Source organism: Sebastes fasciatus, chromosome 3, assembly GCF_043250625.1.
Source record: "Sebastes fasciatus isolate fSebFas1 chromosome 3, fSebFas1.pri, whole genome shotgun sequence".
Lineage (NCBI taxonomy): Eukaryota > Metazoa > Chordata > Actinopteri > Perciformes > Sebastidae > Sebastes > Sebastes fasciatus.
This window is the reverse complement of record NC_133797.1, coordinates 35,928,896-35,951,170: the sequence shown is the minus strand read 5'-3', so window position 1 is coordinate 35,951,170 and position 22,275 is coordinate 35,928,896. Positions and strand designations below refer to the sequence as shown.

At 39.8% G+C, this 22,275-nt stretch overlaps 1 protein-coding gene across 3 annotated transcripts in view; it reads left to right on the top strand.

Moving 5' to 3' along the window:
- helz (helicase with zinc finger) overlaps nt 1-22,275 on the top strand; it is a 67,374-nt gene that overhangs the window by 33,773 nt on the left and 11,326 nt on the right. For all 3 annotated transcript variants that reach the window (XM_074630639.1, XM_074630641.1, XM_074630640.1), the window contains 9 exons: nt 974-1,152; nt 6,319-6,437; nt 8,609-8,754; nt 9,570-9,717; nt 11,213-11,396; nt 12,713-12,941; nt 13,535-13,817; nt 19,562-19,607; nt 21,044-21,231. In XM_074630639.1, the coding sequence (XP_074486740.1) occupies nt 974-1,152; nt 6,319-6,437; nt 8,609-8,754; nt 9,570-9,717; nt 11,213-11,396; nt 12,713-12,941; nt 13,535-13,817; nt 19,562-19,607; nt 21,044-21,231 (1,522 nt within the window). The remainder of the gene's footprint in view (nt 1-973; nt 1,153-6,318; nt 6,438-8,608; nt 8,755-9,569; nt 9,718-11,212; nt 11,397-12,712; nt 12,942-13,534; nt 13,818-19,561; nt 19,608-21,043; nt 21,232-22,275) is intronic.

Below are 22,275 nucleotides of genomic sequence, written 5' to 3'. Positions count from 1 at the left end.
GTGACAGCTGTGTGTTTGTTAAGCCTAGGGACCATATGGGCAATCAAATGACTTGTTTCACATGAGTGGGCTGTCTGATTTCAATGGATCCCAGTGTGAATTCCTCCATAATCACTGTAGAAACCTCCTCTCTTAGCTCCCCCTTGTCTCCTTTGGGAGGAGCGGACTCAATCAAGAATAAAGACCCTGTACTGTATGAATATTTAGTGCCCGAGTGTGGAAAGGGACTGACCAACATCTCAAAGAGGCAAGGGCTTGCCTTCCTTCCTGTCGTGTGCAGCCATGCATATTTTTTCTCTTCACTCCTTAAAGGAAGAAGAAGAACTTTACCATCGTACAATTCTTCACTATAAACGTTTAATTAAACTCACTGAGCCTTTTTTGATGTTTTGTTCTCCCTGCAAAATATGAATTATTTAATTAATTGTTTATCTTGTGTGAAGTGAAAGTGAAAGGCACAAAAGATGTTTATGCCAGAATATGTCTGAAAAATTATATGTAGCCTGTCATGAAACAATTAAGTTGATTAAGGAGTTTACTTGGAGTCAAGTTTACTCAAGTAGTCAAATCTAAAGTGCTGTTCCTTTTGTAAAGGAAGTAAGGTCAGACATAAACATAATCCTACTTCTTTGTTGTCGCATGTTTTATCTGTACTCATAACAGAGGATAGTTGTATTTACCATAGCATTGAGGTCAATGTGAGCTACTGATGGACCATAATGCTATTCAGCTACAAGTCCTTGTTGCACTTTTGAGTGAAAGTAATTCTGGAGAATGTAGGTAATTGGTAAGTGAACTCAAAGTGGAGAAAGCAAGTTCAGGGAAGCTGGACACATCAAACAAGACTCTTTCACACAACAGGGATTGAATGACTTTAACAATGTGTTAGTACTCACTGTTCATTTCATTCACAAGGCAGGTTTATACATGTATTTCTCTCTCCTGACGTTTCTCCTTTTGTCTCTCGCTCCAGGGTATACTTCAGGAACCGCTGGGTGAAGACGGTTCATCCGTTGGTCCAGCAGTACTGTCTCATCTCCAACACACACATCACTTTCCAGATGCCCACAAGGGAGGACATCCTCAGGCACCGCGTGGTGGTGGTCACCCTCAGCACCTCCCAATACCTCTGCCAGCTTGACTTGGAACCCGGTGAGTCATATGAGAAGATACGTAGTCAATCATCTCAATTGTAGTAAGGCTTTCTAGTGATGGTTGTGGTGGACAACTGTTGCCATCAGCAGCTTTCATTCTCTTTGCCAATTTAACTTGGAACCTTTAGGCATGACATGGTTTACCTGCTGCAGATGGATTAAGCATTTTACAATAGATGTATTTTTGCATTTTTCTGCAAATATCTGCTGTAGTAGCAGTCTGCAGCTTCGGTTCTACTTTCCGCAAGGACGGCCGCACGGACATGAGCTGACGTTGAATCGTGACGTGGAAACGTTTGGATCTTTTATACTACAGACATATACAGACATTCTCAAACCCCCTCAAAGTTCTAAATTTTCTCCGCCCAGTCGTGTCCGCGTAGTAAGAAAAATTTGGATGTGCAGAAACCCGCCACATGTGGGAACCCTTGTGAAGGGTCGTGTCTGTGTGTCACTTTGGCTTTGCGTACACTTCCGACCCTTACGGATGCAGCAAGCGTAAATCACACTTAAATCATTTAAACTCCATGAAGGGATTGGGATAACTAAAAAAACTAATGAGCACAGGGTGTAACAGGTTGACAGAATATTACAAAAACCTTTTAGTATAATAGAGTCCAACACAATGATAGCCTCAAAAATAACCATAGGTCTCAACAAAAGGTGAACAATTTATTTTATTTTATTTTATTTTTTATTTTATTTAAGTCTTATTCATACAGGATAGGCCAGTTTGTTTCAGAATTTAAATAAGGTAGTATTTATTATAGGTCTATGATATTGCACTGCAAAATATGAAAATATATTTATGCATGTATGTTTTTCTCAATACAAATATGTAAATTTAAACACAGGCACGGCAGACACAGCTCAGTGTCAACAGTGTCCTGTTCTTTGGTCATCCCCAGTGACTCTCATATTGGTGCTGAAAGGAGCCCACCACCCAGAGAGGGATGGAGCTCATTTTAGTTGTGTAAAAGACACGGAAAACAAACCAGTTTGTCATTGCAGGCTAATAACTGACTCTAATGTGTCAGCAGAGGGAGCTTTGTCTGTTGCTTGGGAACACCATCTGCCTGTTTCTAATGTACTTTACATCATTAGCCCTCCTCCCCGCGTTTCATCTCTCCAGCTCTCCTGGTGTTCCACGGTGATGAAAATCGCCAGGAAACGAGGCAATTGGGAGCCAGCGAGTCTGCTAAGTAGCAATAACAAATCTCCCACCTCAAACACACAGATGCCCCCAAAAAAAATTATTATATGTCTGGTTTGTTGATGTTCTTTTGTCTTTATGGCCTGGATAGTTCAGAAAAGACAGCCTTTGGTCAGTCTGCGTTCTTAGTTAAAGAAAGAGAGACTCAGGAAAACACGAGAGACTCGGGAAGCTTTGCAGTGTTTAAAACCAGCCTCAAGCTTTGGTAAAAGTCACCACAAAAGTGTCACCACCAATGATTGCCCTGTACAGTATTTATTGTATTTATCATACTGGTTCTATTTATTATCTCATACTGATGGATTGTCATGTTGTTTGTGTCTACCTGCCCAGGGACAACAGATGCAAATTAGCTTCTATCTAACTGTGGTGCAATTAGTTTTAATTGCGTGCCGTCCCTGCAAAAATAAACAATAAATATGGGATCTGGCATGTGGCAATGTGCGTGATTTAGTGTGCCTGTGTTGCATAAAGACTAATTCTATCTTTAGAAGTGACACTCACAAATGTTATGGTCTGATCATGTATGCAGTTGGTTTGGTGTCCTTCTGTATTTAAACATATTCAAGTTAGGTGGACTGCCTATAGGTGCACCCTCAGCTATGTTAGCCCCTGAAAAAGAATAATTTTAAACATTGATCTTTGCCAATTCATTGTAGAAAACTATTTGCTGGCTATTTCAACTCAAATAATGGACAGTAAAAGCCTTTGCACACCACATCAGGTATTCACAATGTCATTGATGCAAAGTCAAAAATATTGATACATATCATCTTTAAGGTACGCCTTTATTTTGAAATTCTATTAAAAACAATAGATTTTTTTTCATTTAAATGTCTGGAAGAGCTCAGTAATAAAATTGTCAAATCATATTTTAGTTGCTTTTCGTGATTTGATATAAATGTAATTGTGTTAAACGGGTATGTGTTATTGTCTCATATCGTTCACAGGCCCTGAATCGAATCAAATCAAAATCGTATCGTGGCAGACTTTATGATTACAGCAAATATTGTATCGTCTTCCAAAGAATCTATATAATATCGTATCATGATGAAACTTGCGATTTACACCCTTATATCGGTAAAATAAATGTCACAATTAATTATTATTTCTTAAGCACAAGGAAGTAAAATATGTTGAACCACTCTAGAAAGGAAGTTTTAAGGTAAAGGAGAGACGTGTGCGATCCTAAAGATGATGCTGTTTTTTTCTCTTTTTAGCCGATGTGTGCTGGGGCACAGGTGAATAATGGTCTGTCTGGAGGCTACTGCTTCTTGCAGCCTGGTGATAAAGCCTATAGCTCACACTGTGATCATTAAGAGAATGTTATCTGAAGTTAGGTTGGCTCCTAATGGGTCCCCATTGTGTAGCAGGCACCAGAACGCATCCAAGAAACAATGTCAAATTCTCCCCAAAATAATTTCCCATTCCTTGCTCTGAGCAGTAACAGGATTTTTAACAGAGTTTGACAACGCTTTCAAAACCTGATCTTTACAAGGCTTGTCTTATGGGGTAGATTTATCTGTATAGACCCCTTCACACTCACAGATCACAGATTTTCCAAGTCACTTTTTAAAAAGGGTGAAAAGGGTAGAAAGAGACTGTGAAGGAGGGGAGAATGTGAGAGACTGGGTGTGTGAGGTGAAAGAACTGCCATTTATTATTAAATCGTCATCTGTCCCCCAAATCTCCCGTGCCTCTGATCTCTTTCACCTCTGCTTATTATCCCTCCCTTCTTTCTTTTACCACTGTTTCCAAATTCAAACACCATTATTAGCCCAATGCCAGATCGCGGCTACAGAAATGTAATTTGGACCTCTGGTTTAGAGAGAGGTTCCCCAAGGCGGGCGGCTATGTCCCAGGTGAAACATTAAGCACCATGTTCCTTCTACTTGGCGCTCATAAAGACCATCTCTGCCTCCCTCTTTATCTCTACTTCTCTGCCCGGGGAAACATTTCCATTTGTAATAATGACCCATGTACATTATTTGTGAATGTTATTTGTAGGTGGCGTATTCATGTGGATCGAAGTAAAAGTAGGCAGGATGCAGTAGGGCTGCTGTTGACTACAATTTATTGACGGGGGGTCAACAAAAGTGGCTGGCGTAAATAATTAACCGTGTGATACAAGGGTAGCACATTTATGATTTCATGTTTCCTTTGGCTACATTTTTGATCAAGTAATATTCCATGCAGTGATGAAAAAGAAATGATGTTACCACCAATGCTTTGCTCTCAACACAGTGAAAACTGTACAGCTTGGATTTTCATTCATCTTGTACAGTATATAATCTATTCATAGATTACTCAAGCACATGATTTTAAGTATATGCCTATTATCCAGAGATCATGTGCATCCTTTTTATGCATATTACACCCCGCCTTTGGAATAGGTGTGACATCTAACAAATCATTCTGTAGGAATTACATATTGGAAAAGGAGGGAATCTAACAATGCTTTATTCCATATTTTTTTAGTCATATTAATACTCTTTTGAGTACAGCTTTGTTTAGTGCATCACTTTGCAGCTCTGAAGGGACATTTCTCACTTCATAAGCTCTAATAGATAAACCCAAATACACACATTCTGCAAATGTTTACGCAAAAATAGTGGCCATTGTAAAAAAAAAAAGTATTTTTCTCAGCACCACAGCGGGGGAACAGAGCACGCATAACCTTCAATGAGGTGCACACTCAGTTCAGAGAAAACACGAGTTAAAGGCTTTATAGTTGGAGGAAAACAAAAAATCCAATACGTTTTGTTCAAAGGCAGATACAAAGGAGTGAAAAATCAAACTGCTCCACCTCTTTTCTTGCCAGCCCGTGTTTCTGTTTGTTTACTTTGACATTCCCCGCGTTTATTTTGTTATTTTCCGCCGTCACGTTTTGATATCTGCATATACACTTTCCTGTAGAAATTGTGCTCGGGCTTCAGAGGCTGTTTTGCTGGTTGTTATTCAGCCGCTTTCTCTCTCCCCTCCTCGCTCCAGCACTCATTTGCCATGCCGTTTCATCCCCCTCCCCTCATGCTGCCGAGCACCGTTTGAGCTGTTTTAAATCAGGGTTGGGCTACTGTTCAATCCCTTTCAGAACGTCCACAAAACCCTGCCTTTGGTTTGCAAGGCTGGTTAAAAGAAGGAGAAGAAAAAAAGTGACTGAGAGAGGATGGCACAGTTACAGGGTTTTAATGCTCCTGGTGAACAAAATAATTGTTCATTAATGTGCCAATGTAACAATGGGGAAAATGTTGACATGACCAGGGTCTGGGTATTGGTAAGAAACATCTGATTCAACTAGATTTACTGGGCCTTGATTTGATTTTGATTCATTTTAACACTTAAGCTCAACATACAGTGGCAATAGTAGTTTTATACATGGATTTCCAAAGTATTTCTTTCTAAATCATTACCATATATGCACTACATAAGTTGCATCTAAGCAGTATTTTGTCAAATGATATGATACATTTTTTGTAGTGGCCAAACGGCGGTACTACAACTTCTGTGTCCGTCACTTGATGCCATTGGGCCCAAAAATACTTTTCCCATAGACTTACATTGGGAAAGAGACGTCCGTATAAATCAACTTCCCAGTTTAAACACTTGAATAGCCCTTATTTAAATCATTAGGTCCTCAAAACACTATATAAACCAGTACCATTATTTTACTCCTTATTCAGACAAACATTACATCCTGTATTGTCCTAAAACAAGAGATGGATCCATTTTCGTAGCTTCTCTGACTTTTTTGCTTGTTTTTGCTGTGTGTTTGTAGTATTCTTGTGTTAACTTTGATAAAAAGGAAAAGGGGTTCCCATTTCTGTTGCCAACAGGATACTCGAGTGTGAATCAAGTGTGCATTTTTGGGGCAGTACACTGTACATGTTGAGCATAAATGCACTTAAAGTACTATTAATTAAACTGACGTTGGTGTGCCATCTGTTGTTGCAGGGTTCTTCTCTCATATCCTGTTGGATGAAGCGGCCCAGGCCATGGAGTGTGAAACCATCATGCCTTTTGCTCTCGCTAGCAAGAGCACCCGCATTGTGCTGGCTGGAGACCATATGCAGGTAAAGTACAAAGAGTTTCTCCAGTAAAAAAAACAAACACAATCTTTGCTTATTCACTAATTAGCAGATCATGTACGGTGCACATTATAGGGTCTTGGGTTCATTCTCTCAGATGATTGAAGACCTTTCTTTGTATCCTAAAATACATCAAAAGAATATTAGAAGGAGGGATGCAATAGAGGCACAGATATCAGCTGTGACATCAAGTAGAAGAAATGACTCCACTTGCATTTTGCTTTGGATGAGACTCCACTCTTGCCTACTCCAAATACAAAAGAACAGACAGCAGCCACTGTAGAGCGGTGATGCTGGAGACCACTTCAGCCACAGATAACTCGAATATAAACTCACATCAGTCAAGCTTTGTAAGCCAATACAAGGAATTAAACACTTATTTCCTCCTCTCCTGGTTTTAGACAGTTGCACAGGATTACCAGGCAGCAGATGATGACGAGACAGGAGTTTACATGCAATAGCTGCTCTAGTTTCTTGATCTCTCTCTCTGCTTTTCCTGAAGAAAAGAAAACAAATGTTTAAAGACAATGTCTGTGTATCCATCTCTCTCTTCCTCAATCACTTTGTCTCTAACTTTTCTTCTTCTATCCTATATAATGGCTTTGTAACTCCAAGGAAGGATGTTGCCCTTTATATTTCTCCATCGCCTCACTCTCTCCCGTCTGCTCTCGCTATAACAGTTCATCTCCATTATTCAGCAGTGGAAGAGCAGACTGAATAGTCAATGGAGGCTAGGGCCTCTATTGATTGTTTGCTTTCTTATTGACTGTGCCGGGCCTCATTAAAGCTAGCTGACCCTCTCTGACTGTCGGGCTTAAATTAGACTCAAACTAAAGATACATTGCTGTCTTGTTTGTGTGCAGTTTTGCAAATGTGTAACCTCATTTGATGGTCACAAATCTGGCTCACTACCATCAGGCCAGAGGGAAATACACATCGAATTTGTTAAGACTGTTTCAGGTATCGGGGGGAGTTACTGATTTATGCTCGATTTCTTTCACTTATTTGATTTATTGCTTACAAGAGATAAGAAATGCTATTCTGCCTCGGCTTGCAGGCAGTGCCTCATTGGAGCAGATCTGTAACTAAGACTGGCTACTGCATGTATACTCCAAACAAAATTGAATTTGGCATGTCCTCAAACTGCTGTGAAATCAGTGCAGAGTAAATTCCACTATAATCACTGCGACTCAAGGTCTGTTTGTTTAATGGCATACACACCAGATGGAGGAGCTTGCAAGGCACGATGGGAGAAACAAATCATTGGAAGTTCCTCGAAACAAGAACAGCTCTGCAAAGTAGTTAAAGAACTTTACATTTACTAACATTTGGAATATCCTACCTAACTGATAGCCCTTACTAAAACTAGTTCCAGGAACTATGGAGCCCAGGGGTGAACCAAAGTCTGAGACTAAACTGGGTGCTAAAAAAGTCACTTTCGTGCATTCCTGTTAGCATTCCTACCTCATCTGAAGGACTGTAAAGATTAGGCAAATCAGACTGCTGCTCACTTGTTGAAGAAGGGAATGTATTCTGTATTCAGTCCTGTCAAAGCAGCTGATATGCCTGGGAAATTTTCTCCAAATAATTTTGGAAGCATGCATGAGATTGCAAATACAAAACATTCTTGTAGACCCGACTTCTCAAGTCATGCCACGGAGGAAAAATGACACGACTCATGTCGCGCACTACATGTGATTTCATGTGATAAGCTTCAACCAGAGATGAAAAAAAGCAATCCATGAAATCACCTGATGCAGTGTTTGGTGTAAAATGAAAAACGTGCCCTTCATTTGCTGTGTGTCTTAAAGCAGCAGTGGGTAGAATTGGTACATACGGTCACTGTATCCTGACAGTAGGGCATGAGACAGGTAATCTGAAAAAAATCATGTGCCTCTATGTTCTACATATCTCTCAGAGCACTTGAATTACAACATGCTGAAAGGTTATTATGGAAGTTTTGCCCAATGATGCCAAAAACATTCTGCCTGATGCAGGTTTAACTGTGTGTGGTTTGACACTGCTTTGTTGGACTTTGGACTGATTCAGTATGCCAAATTTACTTAGGTACTTTGAAACTAACTTTGTTTTCCATCTCTCCCTCCCCGCCTCCTTGTCTCTCTCTCTCTCTCCATTTTGTGCCCCTCGATTTGCAGCTCAGTCCATTCGTGTACAGCGAGTTTGCGCGGGAGCGTAACCTGCATGTGTCACTGCTGGACCGACTGTATGAGCACTACCCTCCTGAATACCCTTGTCGCATCCTCCTGTGCGAGAACTACCGCTCTCACGAAGCTATCATCAAGTAGGTGTGAGCCCTCAACACTGCCTTGTGTCGAGACTGTGGGAGGAGAGGCTGAAGTACTCAACAGAAGAGGGGGTGGGAGGAATGGGTCAGAAGGAAAAGGGGGGACAGAGGTGAAGCACTGACTGAGATGGGTTGTCCAGATAGGGAAGTGGAGTCATTAAGCAAATGTTTGGGCTGACAATAGCTCCATGACGAAACAACACCAGGGGCTGCGTGGGTTTAGGTGTTTTGCTACAGGTACTGGTGAGAACTTTAAATATGAACTCCACTTTGAATTCTTAGCAGACACAAAGGACGGTTTATACAGCAGCTAAAATGTTCTCCATCTTGATACTTAACAGTTCTGCATGGTGCACGTTATTTTATCTTTTCAATTCAAGTCGGTTATACCTGCTGTATTTGACTAGTCAGTGTAGTTTGTTGCTGGGCCTAATAGCATAGTGTTGCAGCAAAGGAAGAACACACACTCACACAGCAGCACATTGAAGTTTTCAAGGTTTAGATTTTGAGAAAATCCTTTGGGCGGAGCACAGTATCTCTTCAAACCCCCAGATCTTTCAATACAAACTCATGCTTTGTGAACAAGTGCAGTTCATACCTACAGCATTTCACAAAATCTCGAATCTCACAGGTTGTATTACAGGAAAATATGTATAAAAATATCTACAGGACATTGAATTTCCCAACCAACTTTATCAGTTAAATTATCAGTAACTAACTGATAGATATCTTTGCACAAACATACTCTATTCTCATATTTCCCTTTTTTGCTTCCCTTTCTCTCCCTCCTTCTTCTTCTCCTCTTCCTACAGCTACACGTCGGAACTATTTTATGACGGGAAGTTGATGGCAAGTGGGAAGCAGCCCTCCCATAAGGACTTCTACCCTCTGACCTTCTTCACAGCCAGAGGAGAAGATGTGCAGGAGAAGAACAGCACTGCCTACTACAACAACGCAGAGGTATGGAGTTATAATTTTTATTTTATTTTTATTGTTCTGCTGTGGCATGCATCATGCATTGTAGAACAACTGATGCTAAGTTTGATATAAATAATTCAGAGATTTGATTATAAATGAAATTTAATTTAGATTATTCAGTTGAGTTTGGTTGACTGAAGTCAAAAGCAAAATGATTATCCAAAACTGATCAGCCTCATCACACCCACTGTCTTTTAATCGTAATTGAAGTTGAAATCCATAAACGTAATTAGGAATTACATTTGACACCCATGATGCATGATTCACTGACACTTCTAGCCTCTGATTGGTTCCTCTGCAGGCTGTTTGTGGTCATTGGCTGTGTCTAACCTCTGACCCTTTGCTGACATGTTCCGGCCAATTAAACCACGGACACTTCTTGATTTTGCTCCCAAACTGTCAGCAGTGCCAAATGAATTACCTCACGTCTCTCTGATACAACATTATCATAATCAAAATGCATTGAAAAAAGCATGTCAGTGTGTTAGTCTTGTGCAAGAAGTGTCTTTGATGGGTTTAGCTTCAAGTGGAAGACAATATTTCCATGACAGTTCAAAGCCTCCGGCAGTATGCCAACGCTCTGAACAGAAGTTTAAAAACTACTCGTATGACAAAAAACAATAGGGATTCAAAATACAAACTCTTGCTTTAATAACTAATATCTACAGTAAGCAAATTTTAATACTTTGTTCACAAACGATACATTGAATTGGACATAAAATCACTTGTACAGTGAAACTTATAAAATTTGTCAATTCAGCTCTGTTAAAGATATTTTAAATGTACTCCCAGAAAGCCAGCCTTAAGTCTAAAGGTCAGTAAACGTTATTGTTGTTTATTTTGCTGGTCTGGAATAGCTTTGCTTTTCTGGAAAACTTGAAGCCTTTTTAGTCAGAATATTTTGCCCCCCTCTCACTGTTGCCTTTTTACCTGGGTGGAAAATATCCTTTAAGCCCTATTCGCACGGGACTAGTATTACCAGGGAACCTCATGTGATTTCAAAATTACCCTATATAATATTCACAAAGACCTCTTGCTCCAGTGCCCGTGCTAATGTATCTCCACGCTACGTAGCGAGATGAGCCTCCTGAATTTGCACCCAAAATGCTTTCAAAACATTCATTTCACATAATTGTCAACGCAGCCTCCATAATTCTCGACTGGGAAAGAGGAGAAAACCAAAAACCTTGCAAAATATATTAATAAAATACAACCCCAAATCACAGAGATGCTGACTTGCACGGGACTAATATTATCACATGACCTCTGTGTTTGGCGAAATATGGTAGGTAATTTTTGGACGATCTCTGTAATTCTTACAAATTACCCCATGTCCCCAGGTAATACTAGTCCTGTGTGAATAGGGCTTCAGTCTCCCACAGTTCTTTTTGTGTGCAGGGATCAGGGTGTGACGAGAGCGTGGAATTGAGCCTTTTTGTCGCCTCTTATCTCTCATGTTGCTCCTCCATCTCCTCAGGTATTTGAGATCGTGGAGCGGGTGGAGGAGTTGCGCAAGAAGTGGCCAGTGTCCTGGGGCAAGCTGGACGACAGCAGCATCGGAGTGGTGTCACCGTACGCCGACCAGGTGTTCCGCATTCGTGCTGAGCTCCGAAAGAAGAGAATGCATGAGGTCAGCGTGGAAAGAGTGCTCAATGTGCAAGGTGAGGAAAACGTATTAACCAACATGCTCATGCTTTGTGTCAATAATAAGAAATTGCATGTGTGTAGTTAATAGGGGTGGGGAAAAAAATTGTAATGCCCGAATCGATATATTTGCTTCATTTGAGTCTTTGCGGAGGTAGAAGGAAGTTACGGCTTTTATTGTTGTAGTCTGAGTAACGTGACGTCATATCCGTTCCGTATCCGTCAACCAAAACAAACCGCAGTGAGCCGAAACGACAAAGTACAAGACGGTGGAGGGTATCCGTGGATACAACCTGCACCCTCACATTTTAAATCCAAAGTGGTAAACACTACACATCCAGTAAAGTATGGAAACACTTTGGGTTTCACACATTGTAGGAAAAACAGAGCTAGACATCATGGCTAAAGCTGCATGCAAACTCTGTCATGGACAGGAAACGTTATCGGATTGCGGTTAACGTTCGGTCAAGCCAGCCGTCACTCTCATCTCTGTGGTCAAATCTGCCAACGCTACAACTGTAAAGCACCCATGTACTGACATTTATGTTAAATGCATTCAAACGCTATCAGTGTTTGAGCTAGTAACTACTAGAGTGCTATTAATGCAGCAGTTTATGGATATTTTGAGATTTAAATTGCCTTGTTGGTGTCCTGCATGCACAATTGACAAAACATTATTTAAGGCCTCAGTATTTTGGGGTTTTATCTCTTAATTTGTTGTATCATAATTATTCAAAGAATGGTAAATTGGAAAATGGTCAGGCAATCAAACACACAATAGTTACAGACAAACAAATACAAACATTTGAATCCCCAAGTGCTTCATTCATATTTTTCCATGGTGCTTATGTCACATATTTCTGTGTGTGAGATGATATTGGCGTCTATCTTCAGTCAAAATTAAGCTTAAAATGAGAGCTATATTACCCTGAAGAGAAAGCTACTTTCCACTGCAGTTATCAGTATTCATATTGCCCTTCATATCATCCAGTCCCAGTATGAGGAGAATATGAGTTAGGGTTTCTTCCCCCAATCTCTCATCTGCTTCAGTCTCATGCAGTTCCCACTTGTATTGCATCCAGCTGCTTTCCACCGTTCATTAACTTCCTCATTAATCACACACACACTCATACAGGAAAACTACTCTGGTTAGTGCTTAAGATTTGAATTCAACACACATGTAGATGACGTTTGTGTTCTATCAACAGCCTCTGGAGTCATTATAAGATTAAATCATTACGAGATTTAACGAGAATTAAGTTCCTAAAAAGAGTTTTCAGTCATTTCATTCATTCAGAGTGCTTTGAAACTTCATAATAAAATATGTTTGCAGGCAAACAGTTCCGGGTGCTGTTCCTCAGCACGGTGCGGACGCGGCACACCTGCAAACACAAGCAGACGGCCATCAAACGTAAAGAGCAGCTAGTTGAGGACTCGACAGAGGACCTCGACTATGGATTCCTCTCCAACTACAAGCTGCTCAACACGGCCATCACCAGAGCTCAGTCCCTGGTTGCAGTTGTGGGAGACCCCATAGCGCTCTGCTCTGTTGGGCGCTGCAGGTAAATAATGGCACTTTTTTCCCTAAATCATTCAATAGTGTAACACAGCAGGTCCTTATGTAATGCTAAGTTATGGTTAATGACTATTTTTGTAATTTGGTAAATCTACGGGATCATAGTTTCATATACAGTAGCTATGAGGGGAAACGCCATTGGCTGCCACTCCCTACCTCTATTTGAAGCTCTTTAACTCATCTTAACCACCTTCCATCTCCATAGCAACTGTGTTTTGCCTCCGTTAGTTATCATCAAAGCTGACAGCTCATTTGTAGACAGTATACTGAGAGATTATTGTAATCTTTTTTTCTTTTCATTCTGGCGTTCCTGCTACTCCTGTTTTGCCTCCTAGCTTTAATTTTCTTTCCCTTTGGTGTGCTTCATCATTCTGCTGATTTTCCTTCTCCTCATTTTCCCTCTCCTCTTAACACCTGCATTACACGTTTGTTTTTAACAGACTTTTATACTCAGCCCCACCAATGAGTAATTTGTTACACTGCCAGAAGGAAAAAATCAACAAAACGATCAATCCAAACAAGTAGAGATAAAGGAGAATAGAAAATAAAACCTAATCTCCATCTGTTGCCCCTTTCCAGAAAATTCTGGGAGCACTTTATCTCCATCTGCCACGAAAACACGAGCCTACATGGCATCACCTTTGAGCAGATCAAGTCTCAGCTTGAGGCCCTGGAGCTCAAGAAGACCTACGTCCTCAACCCGTTGGCCCCAGAGTTCATCCCCCGTGCTCTCAGGCCAATGCAAGGGCACCACTCTTCGCAGGCCCTCCATGCCCACCACCATCCTCATCCTCAGCACGCACAGCCTGCCTCCAACAAGCAGGGTCCACAGCAGCAGCAGCAACAGCAGTCACCACCGAAGGTGAGGTTCTTGGGATGAGGGAGGACACAGTGATAGTCAATCCATCTCTGGCATTAAAAATCCTGACACCAAACTGTAGACATTATTTTTAAACAATCAAATAAGATGAAAGAAAGATATAAATATTAAGGCTGTCAATCGATTAAAATATTTAATCGCACGATTGTCCATAGTTAATTGCAAATTCATCACTTTTTTTCTGTTTCAAATGTACCTTAAAGGGAGATTTGTCAAGTATTTAATACTCTTATCAACATGGGAGTGGGAAAATATGCTGCTTTATACAAATGTATGTATATATTTATTATTGGAAATCAATTTACAACACAAAACAATGACAGATATTGTCCAGAAGCCCTCACAGGTACTGCATTTAGCATAAAAAATATGCTCAAATCATAACATGGCAAACTGCAGCCCAACAGGCAACAACAGCTGTCAGTGTGTCAGTGTGCTGACTTGACTATGACTTGCCCCAAACTGCATGTGATTATCATAGAGTGGGCATGTCTGTAAAGGAGAGACTTGTGGGTACCCATAGAACCCATCTTCATTCATCTTGAGGCCAGAGGTCAAGGGACCCCTTTGAATGGTTGGTACCAATGGATTCCTTATGTTTTCTAGTTTCATATAATAACAGTATCTTCACTGTAGCTTTAAAACTGAGCCCGCTACAACTTCTGAAAAAAACAATTGCGTTAAAGAAATAAGTGGGGTTAAAACAAATTTGCGTTAATGCGTTATTATGGTGTTAACTTTGACAGCCGTAAGAGATAGATTTTGTCAAACAGTGATATTACTGGTTACTGGATATGCCGCCGCTGTTTTTCCTCTGTAAACACTGAAAGACAGGAAACCAGAGAGGCGAGGAAGAAATGAAAGAGAAACAGGTGGGTCAGAGGATGTTTTGAAAAGCTAGAATGTTGTAGGGTTTTCTATGTTAATGTAATGTGTTGGGTAACCACTTATTGGCTTGTGAATATAGTAAACAAATTATCCGGAATAAATTGAGTGCTTCTTGCTTTTAGAGAGGAAAAAAATGATAAAAGCTTTGCACATGCGGGCACAAAGCACATATCTATTAAAATGACTCACCACAGGAAACGACTTTACGGTCATTCATTTTGGCCCCAGAAAAACAACACGGATATAAAATTAGCTCGGCAGGTTTGGCGGAAGGATGTGTTGTTTGATTGTTTAGCTCGGGTTGAAATGTCTTTGTGTGTGTCTGTCCTCCCTGCCTGCTCTGAGGTAAAGGTTAACGAAATCACCACAGCTGCCAACCTGCTGCCATCACCCACTGGGCCTAATGAGCCGCAGCTCCGTAACATCAGCCGGCTTTAGACACACACACACACACACACACACACACACACACACACACACACACACACAGTTCCTCTCTCTCTCTCTCTCTCTCCATAGCCGTACTATGTAGCTCACAACCACAAAGCACACATGGTGCTATCACTATGCAGTGTGTAATGTATTATTTCCTTCTGAATATACAGTATGTTGCTAATTTAAAGGTCAGACCATTCTTGGCACCGCTGTACATGGTGGATGCACCCACTGTGGTGTACAGCCCAAATAATCCACGCAAATGTCATTTAATAATAGATTAATTAGTTAACTTTAAAAAGTGCCTCACCATAGTTTCTAATAAAACGTGTTGTTGGGTTGAATGTGGTCGCTTCAGTGCAACTTTTCCCACATCTGCCACTGATGATCAATATTATATAATTCCAAATAATCAGTTTCAGTCGTCCAAGTTTTTATAGTGTTTCACAACATAACTGTGAGCACCAAAGAAATAAATCAATTTGTAGAGACAGTTGATCATTGTGATTCAATATGATAAACAATCAAAACATTGTCCAAGCACTGTATGCGAGGGCTGTCAAAGTTCGTATACAGTAAAATTTGTTTTAATGCCACTAATTTCTTTAACACAATAATGCAACTTTAACGCGATTTATACGTTGCGGCGGGCTCAGTTTTAAAGTTAGAGTGAAGATACTGGTATCATTGGAAACTATAAAACATGAGGAATCCACCGGTACCAATCATGCTATCTAATCATACTAGCTTGTCGTGAAGGAGGCTAAATAATGCTCTAAATTTATGCTAATTGTTTGGCAAGGAAAAACTGGCATGGCCATTTTCAAAGGGGTTCCCTGACCTCTGACCTGTGAATGAAAATGGGTTTTATGGGTACCCACAAGTCTTCTCTTTACAGACATGCCCACTTTATGATAATCACATGCAGTTAGGGGCAAGTCATTGTCAAGTCAGCACAATGACACTGACAGCTGTTGTTACCTGTTGGGCTGCAGTTTGCCATGTTAGGATTTGAGGTACATTTTGAACAGCTAAAAAATGTGTGATTAATTTGCGGTTAATCGCAAATTTACTATGAAAAAATCTTTTATATTAAATATTAAATTTAATATAGATAAATATTTTAATCGATTGACAGCCCTACAGTTTACACGTTGTAGTTGCAAATCAGAAAATCATGCAGCATGTTAATTTTTGGGCATCCATTTCACCAGAAATATGTGCCTCAATGGACTTCATATTGGGAAGTGCTGCTTTCAGACACAGATGGTGTTTTGGTGCAAGTATGCAAGTGTGTGACACATGGTAAAATATGTCTCATATTAAAAAGCTTTTTGTAGTTTCAGCTTTAGCATAATTAGTGTCATTTTAATTAGGGAAAGAGGATTTACAAGTACAATTTCCACTTTTTAAAAACAATTCTTTTATTAAAGTGTCATTATTTGTAAATTAGAAGTGACACTTGGGGTGGTGGTGTCGGGAACAAATGAAATGTTTAGTATCAAGTCAGATGTGTGTGTGTGTGTGTCTCTCCATTACAATCTTTCATGCATCTCTCTTTTCCTCTCCAACAATCTCTTGCCATTGATTCCCCAGCAGCACAGTGCACATCACTACTTCACTGATAGATGAATTGTGTCACTGAGAACCAAACTATTACTGCTGCACTTTGACATTCAACTGAGTTTTACACAGACAAACTGGAGCCACTGTCTCCTTTTTCTCTTTGTTACAGAGTAAATAATGTAACATTACAAGCAACCAGGACCCCTGTATGACAGCCAGTATATGCAGTCATCTAGTGTTTTTAAGATCCAGTAAAAAGTGCTTTTTATTGTCAGCAGACCCCCCCGCTGCCTGAGAAAATATATCAGATGAGACAGATGTTCAGCAACATACTTGTTCGTCTTTCTTGCTATTCAACTCATATTTTTCAGAGGAAATGTTGCAGCAGCGTATCTCTATGACTAGATCAAATAACCTCGGCGCTAGACTGTGGCCACCATTTTCAGTCTGGTGTGTCTGGCATTGCTCAGTTAATGTTACACCCTAAAATAGCAGCCAAGTAAAGCTGCCTCTGCGACATCATCATTTATTACAAGAGCATTGCATTCTGCAGAGATTTGTCTTTTAAATTAGTTGCAGCAGTTTTATATTCGGTTGCTAGGTCATGCCAATAAATAAAGGTGTTGTATGAAATTAAACCTTTTTACACGTGGAACCAAAACTGTTTGATATCTCTCGTTGTTTGTGACATTGTAGTTTGGAAGCTCCTCGGCTCAAGCTGGAGGACGCCCTGCCTCACAAGTAGAACTATATTTCAAGGACCAATAAACATTGGCTATGCTGTGAGTGAGGCTGGCAGGAAAGGAGGTCCTGGCAGATTTGACTTTGTTTACTGAACTTATCTTTTAGTTGGTACCTGGGCTTTGTCTCACAAAGCAGTATTCAACAGTCAGGCTGTCTTTCAGAATTCGCAGTTATCTAACACTGGAGTTACCAGTGCAGCTGTATCTCTAAATGACCAATTTGCAGAATTTGTCTGATGTTTCTCAACAAATGGCCTTCGCCTTTACCTTCAAACAAGTTCGGTCTGAGTTTGTAGAGGGTTAGCAAAATAACAGGAAGACATTGCTACAACAAGTCAGTCCTGTTGAGTCGTTTTTGGTGGTGTTGTACTGGATTGTGTTTTAATGTCAAGTGTTCAAGTTGATTGCTTTCCATCCTTTGTTCATAACTATTTGCTAATTTACTTGTGGTTCTGGTGCAAAAGACTGCAGAAGTAGTAACGGTAACCTAAACATTAAAAAAAACAAGTGTAGTTTTTCCTGGTAGTATGGCTAGTGTCCCTTACCTGAAAGGTAAATAATATCAGCTTTATATAATATCAGCATAGCAACAGAGTGGATCTCATGAAATGGAGGAAGCATACTCGCTGTCAGGGACTATCTGTTAACACCACAACCAACTGGGAGAGACTGCATGCTACAAAACAAGCTCCTGAAAGAGCTCAAAGTAGATTGTTGTGTATGCTTGTCTATGATGATTATTAATACACGAGATAGGGTTCACCTAAACTCAGGTATGGGGAAATCTCATGTGAGCCCTGTGTTATGTATGTATGGATTTGAGTGTGCGCGCAACCCCACATGAGTAATTGTGCATGTATGTCAACATTGATCAGGATTCACTTCAAACTCTCCGTGTACTCATAAAGTAGACGGAGCTGTATTTTGAAGCCCCCTGCAGAAAGAGATTAGCGAGAGAGTCTAGTTGTTGTCATCTAGTAGTAGAAAGAATAGATCTTTCTTGGCATGTTGACTTGTTGTAGCATGAAAAACAAAAATGCAGTCCAGAATTAACGAAGGAATATGTCTCCCAAATGCAGTGGTATGGCTCTTATGTGTTTTTGATAGAGTAGAGTTATCTAGGACAGACGGTGTTAAATTGATGGATAGCTTCGGTGTCTTTAGGGGATTTATTGATAAAATCCTTTAATTATGGCTCTTCAATTAAAGTGAAAGTTATTAAATACATCTGTGGTTTACAAGTAAGCGGTCACTGTGAGAAAGGCAGTGTAGTAAAGCGTCTTGAGATAACTTCTGTTGTGATTTGACGCTATACAAAAATAAATTGATTTGATTTGATTTAGTGGGATACTCTGCGTTTCCATTAACGGTTATTAATCTGCCTAGACTGTATTAGGTGTGTCTTTGTGTGTGCGCAAGCTTTGGACATAATTAAAATACATGAGAGGCCGTACTTTAATGTTTAACTATAAAGAATAAACAGTCTAGTGAATAAACATGGGCTTTAAAGCACATTTGACCAGTCAGATTCTTGGCTAAATCTTCTTTCTCTATGAAGTAACTTTATAGGGACAGTGCAACAATGTCTGATATGTAATTAATTCAATCTAGGATTAAAACTGGAATGTTTAATGGCAGCAAATGTTGCATGTTGTGGAAGATTTTGTGTGTCGTATATTTAAATCTGCTATTATAAAACTTGAACAAATGAGCCTACTAAATTGATATTTTCAAGGTTGATGAGTGTAAATATGAACTGCCTCTCTGCAACAAAGCCACAGTTGCAGCCTGTCGCCTGTTCTATAAGAGCAGAAGACGTCTGCATCACACATTGACGTTATGGATTCATTTAGCTGTGCTCTGCTTGCCAGCTTAATTCCTGCCCCGTCACTGATGAGGTGTTGCTGCGATAGCTGTTGTGACAGATGTGGGACACTCAGGGCCATACTGCAACCGCTGTATATCCAGTTCCTATATTGCTTTGCATTTGCCAGAATCGTATATTTCTCATCCACACTTTTCTTCTCCATTTGGCCTCTATGAACTCTTGGAAGTCTTTCTTCATGACTTTCTAATGATTCTTTTGTCTTACAGGGGAAACATGCGAACCACACAGAGCACCTTCCACCTGAAGGATATGGTGAGTGCATCCCTGTTGATTATCTAAATATTAATGGGTACCATTTTATGAAAAATTACTTTCCTGTATTGTTACCTCGTGCTCCTGGTTATGTCTGTTCAAATCCAGACGTTTTCTCTGGCTTTCAGTTTGTTGTCAGTAACTAATTCTGCACTCTGGGTTTATATGCAGAAGTAGACTCATAGAAAATTACAGTCAAAAGCAATTCACGGGACCTTTGTATGGTTTATATGTTGTAGCTCATTTAGGCTTGCTGAGAATGTTCATTTGACTGGATGTAGATAAAGGAAAGGAGACTTATCCTAGAAAGGTATATATTTATGAGGTATAATCCACCATTGATAAACACTGCATAGAAAAAAATTGTGTCCTTGTAACAGTAATTTTAAACATTTTAAATTATATAACAATGACAATGTTCACACATACAGTCATGTATAGAAATAAATTCCATCCACTTAGCATTTCTGTCCCACTATAGATTTGAGTTGTTTACACATATAAATAGGTACAAGTTGATATTACATAAACAACAACAAATGTGATGGAGAGGTGCAAAACAAATCTTAGAGGGGCTTAATCAGGGCACTCTCCAGTGCACACCTTAATCAATTTTAAAAAGAGAATAAATTATTGAAAAGGATGGTAAAGAAAGAGAGGGAAGCAAAAAAGTTGTGAAATAGAATTAAGATTCACATTATTATATCATCAATAACAACTCATTATTAGTAAGCGATTTACAGAGATAATCCATAAGGAAAATGTTGGAGAGATAAAAACAAAACCTTTGACGGCTTTATTAAATTGTTCTGTTGCCGTCTTTAAAATATGAGATGGCAGAGCGTTCCATATCCCTGAACTTCGCTACATTAAACCAAACTGTAACTGAGATGTTCGACACATAGGAGGTCTGAGTTTGGAGTTATTTCGAGTCACATAATGTTTTGCATATAATGGTCAGGACTTACAACAGAGCAACAGTGGGAAAGTTTTCATTGTTTCTTCTCCCTCTGTCTCCCTACACACAAACAAGCTCACATCTCGACAGCTTGATATGAGCCAGTCTAATGCAGCAGCCCAGATGGATGCATAAAGGCCTGAGGCTATTGAAGCCATCAGTGCGATGCAGCCTTGAACAGCACAGCAAGGAGTTGTTAATTCGATGTTTACCACGGGAAGACAATCAGTTTATTTCAGCTGCTGCAAATTGTCAGCCAGCTACATTAGCCTAAACTGAAAAAAAAAAAAAAATCAAATGCCTATGTCGCCCTCCTCTCTGATAGAATCATAAAGGTTATTATCTAACATGATCCCAAGCTATGAATAGTTAGATAAACCCTGGCCATGTGTGTTGCCTTCTATCAACGTGTCATCACATTAAGGTTAAGAACCATTTCCATGTACTTATATTACCATGCCATCTTCTCTCATTGCAGCCCAACCCAACCCAGCGGTGTTGATGGGAAACCCTATCCGTGCATTCTCACCACCCCTGGGTGGCACACCGGCTGGCATGGGCAAGTCACCAAGCCCTGTTCAGAGAATAGATCCTCATACAGGCGCCAGTATCCTCTACGTCCCGGCGGTGTACGGTGGAAACATGGTCATGTCCATGCCCCTGCCTGTAAGTTTCCTGCTCTTGGTATCAAACTGGCAAATATATACGTAAGAATGTATACTTAGCCAATGTGCAACAAATGCTAAAGTCATATTTCAACTACAACAAAGGATTCTATCAAATTGTAATTTTTATGTTTTAGAAAATAAAATATATGTAAGATTGCACCGCTAAGAAAAATATAAAATATGTGCATATTTTGTCAAAAATCTAATTTATTTTACAATGGGAGAATATCAGTTTTATTCTCATACAAAGCTGTGTACTGTACTTTTGTGTGTGAGAACAAAAGACTATATTTACCAGTTGGTGTAATGTGTAAGACAAGTGGCAGTGTTCAAATTACCAACCATGTCATACTAGCGTGTCGCTAAGGAGGCTGAATAACGCTATGAATCTATGCCAAATCTTGGCAGGGAAAAATTGTCATGGCCATTTTCAAAGGGGTCCCTTGACCTCTGACCTCAAGATATGTAAATGGGTTCTATGGGTACCCACGAGTCTCCCCTTTACAGACATGCCCACTTTATGATAATCACATGCAGTTTTGGGGCAAATCATAGTCAAGTCAGCACACTGACACACTGACAGCTGTTGTTGCCTGTTGGGCTGCAGTTTGCCATGTTATGATTTGAGCATATTTTTTATGCTAAATGCAGTACCTGTGAGGGTTTCTGGACAATATTTTTCATTGTTTTGTGTTAATTGATTTACAATAATGAATATATACATACATTTGCATAAAGCAGCATATTTGTCCACTTCCATGTTAATAAGAATATTAAATACTTGACAAATCTCCCTTTAAGGTACATTTTGAACAGATAAAAAACGTGGGATTAATTTGTGATTAATCGCTATTAAATGTTTTAATCGATTGAAGCTCCACATGGTTTCTAGTGCAAATAAAACGGATGCATAGGCATTACCATTCAACCATTAATGTCATACTAACTAATTGATTTGTGCACATGTGATCATGATTGAAAAAAAAGGACTAAAACTTAGTTACTGTTTGTCATTACCATTATTGGTAATGTGCTGTCCTGT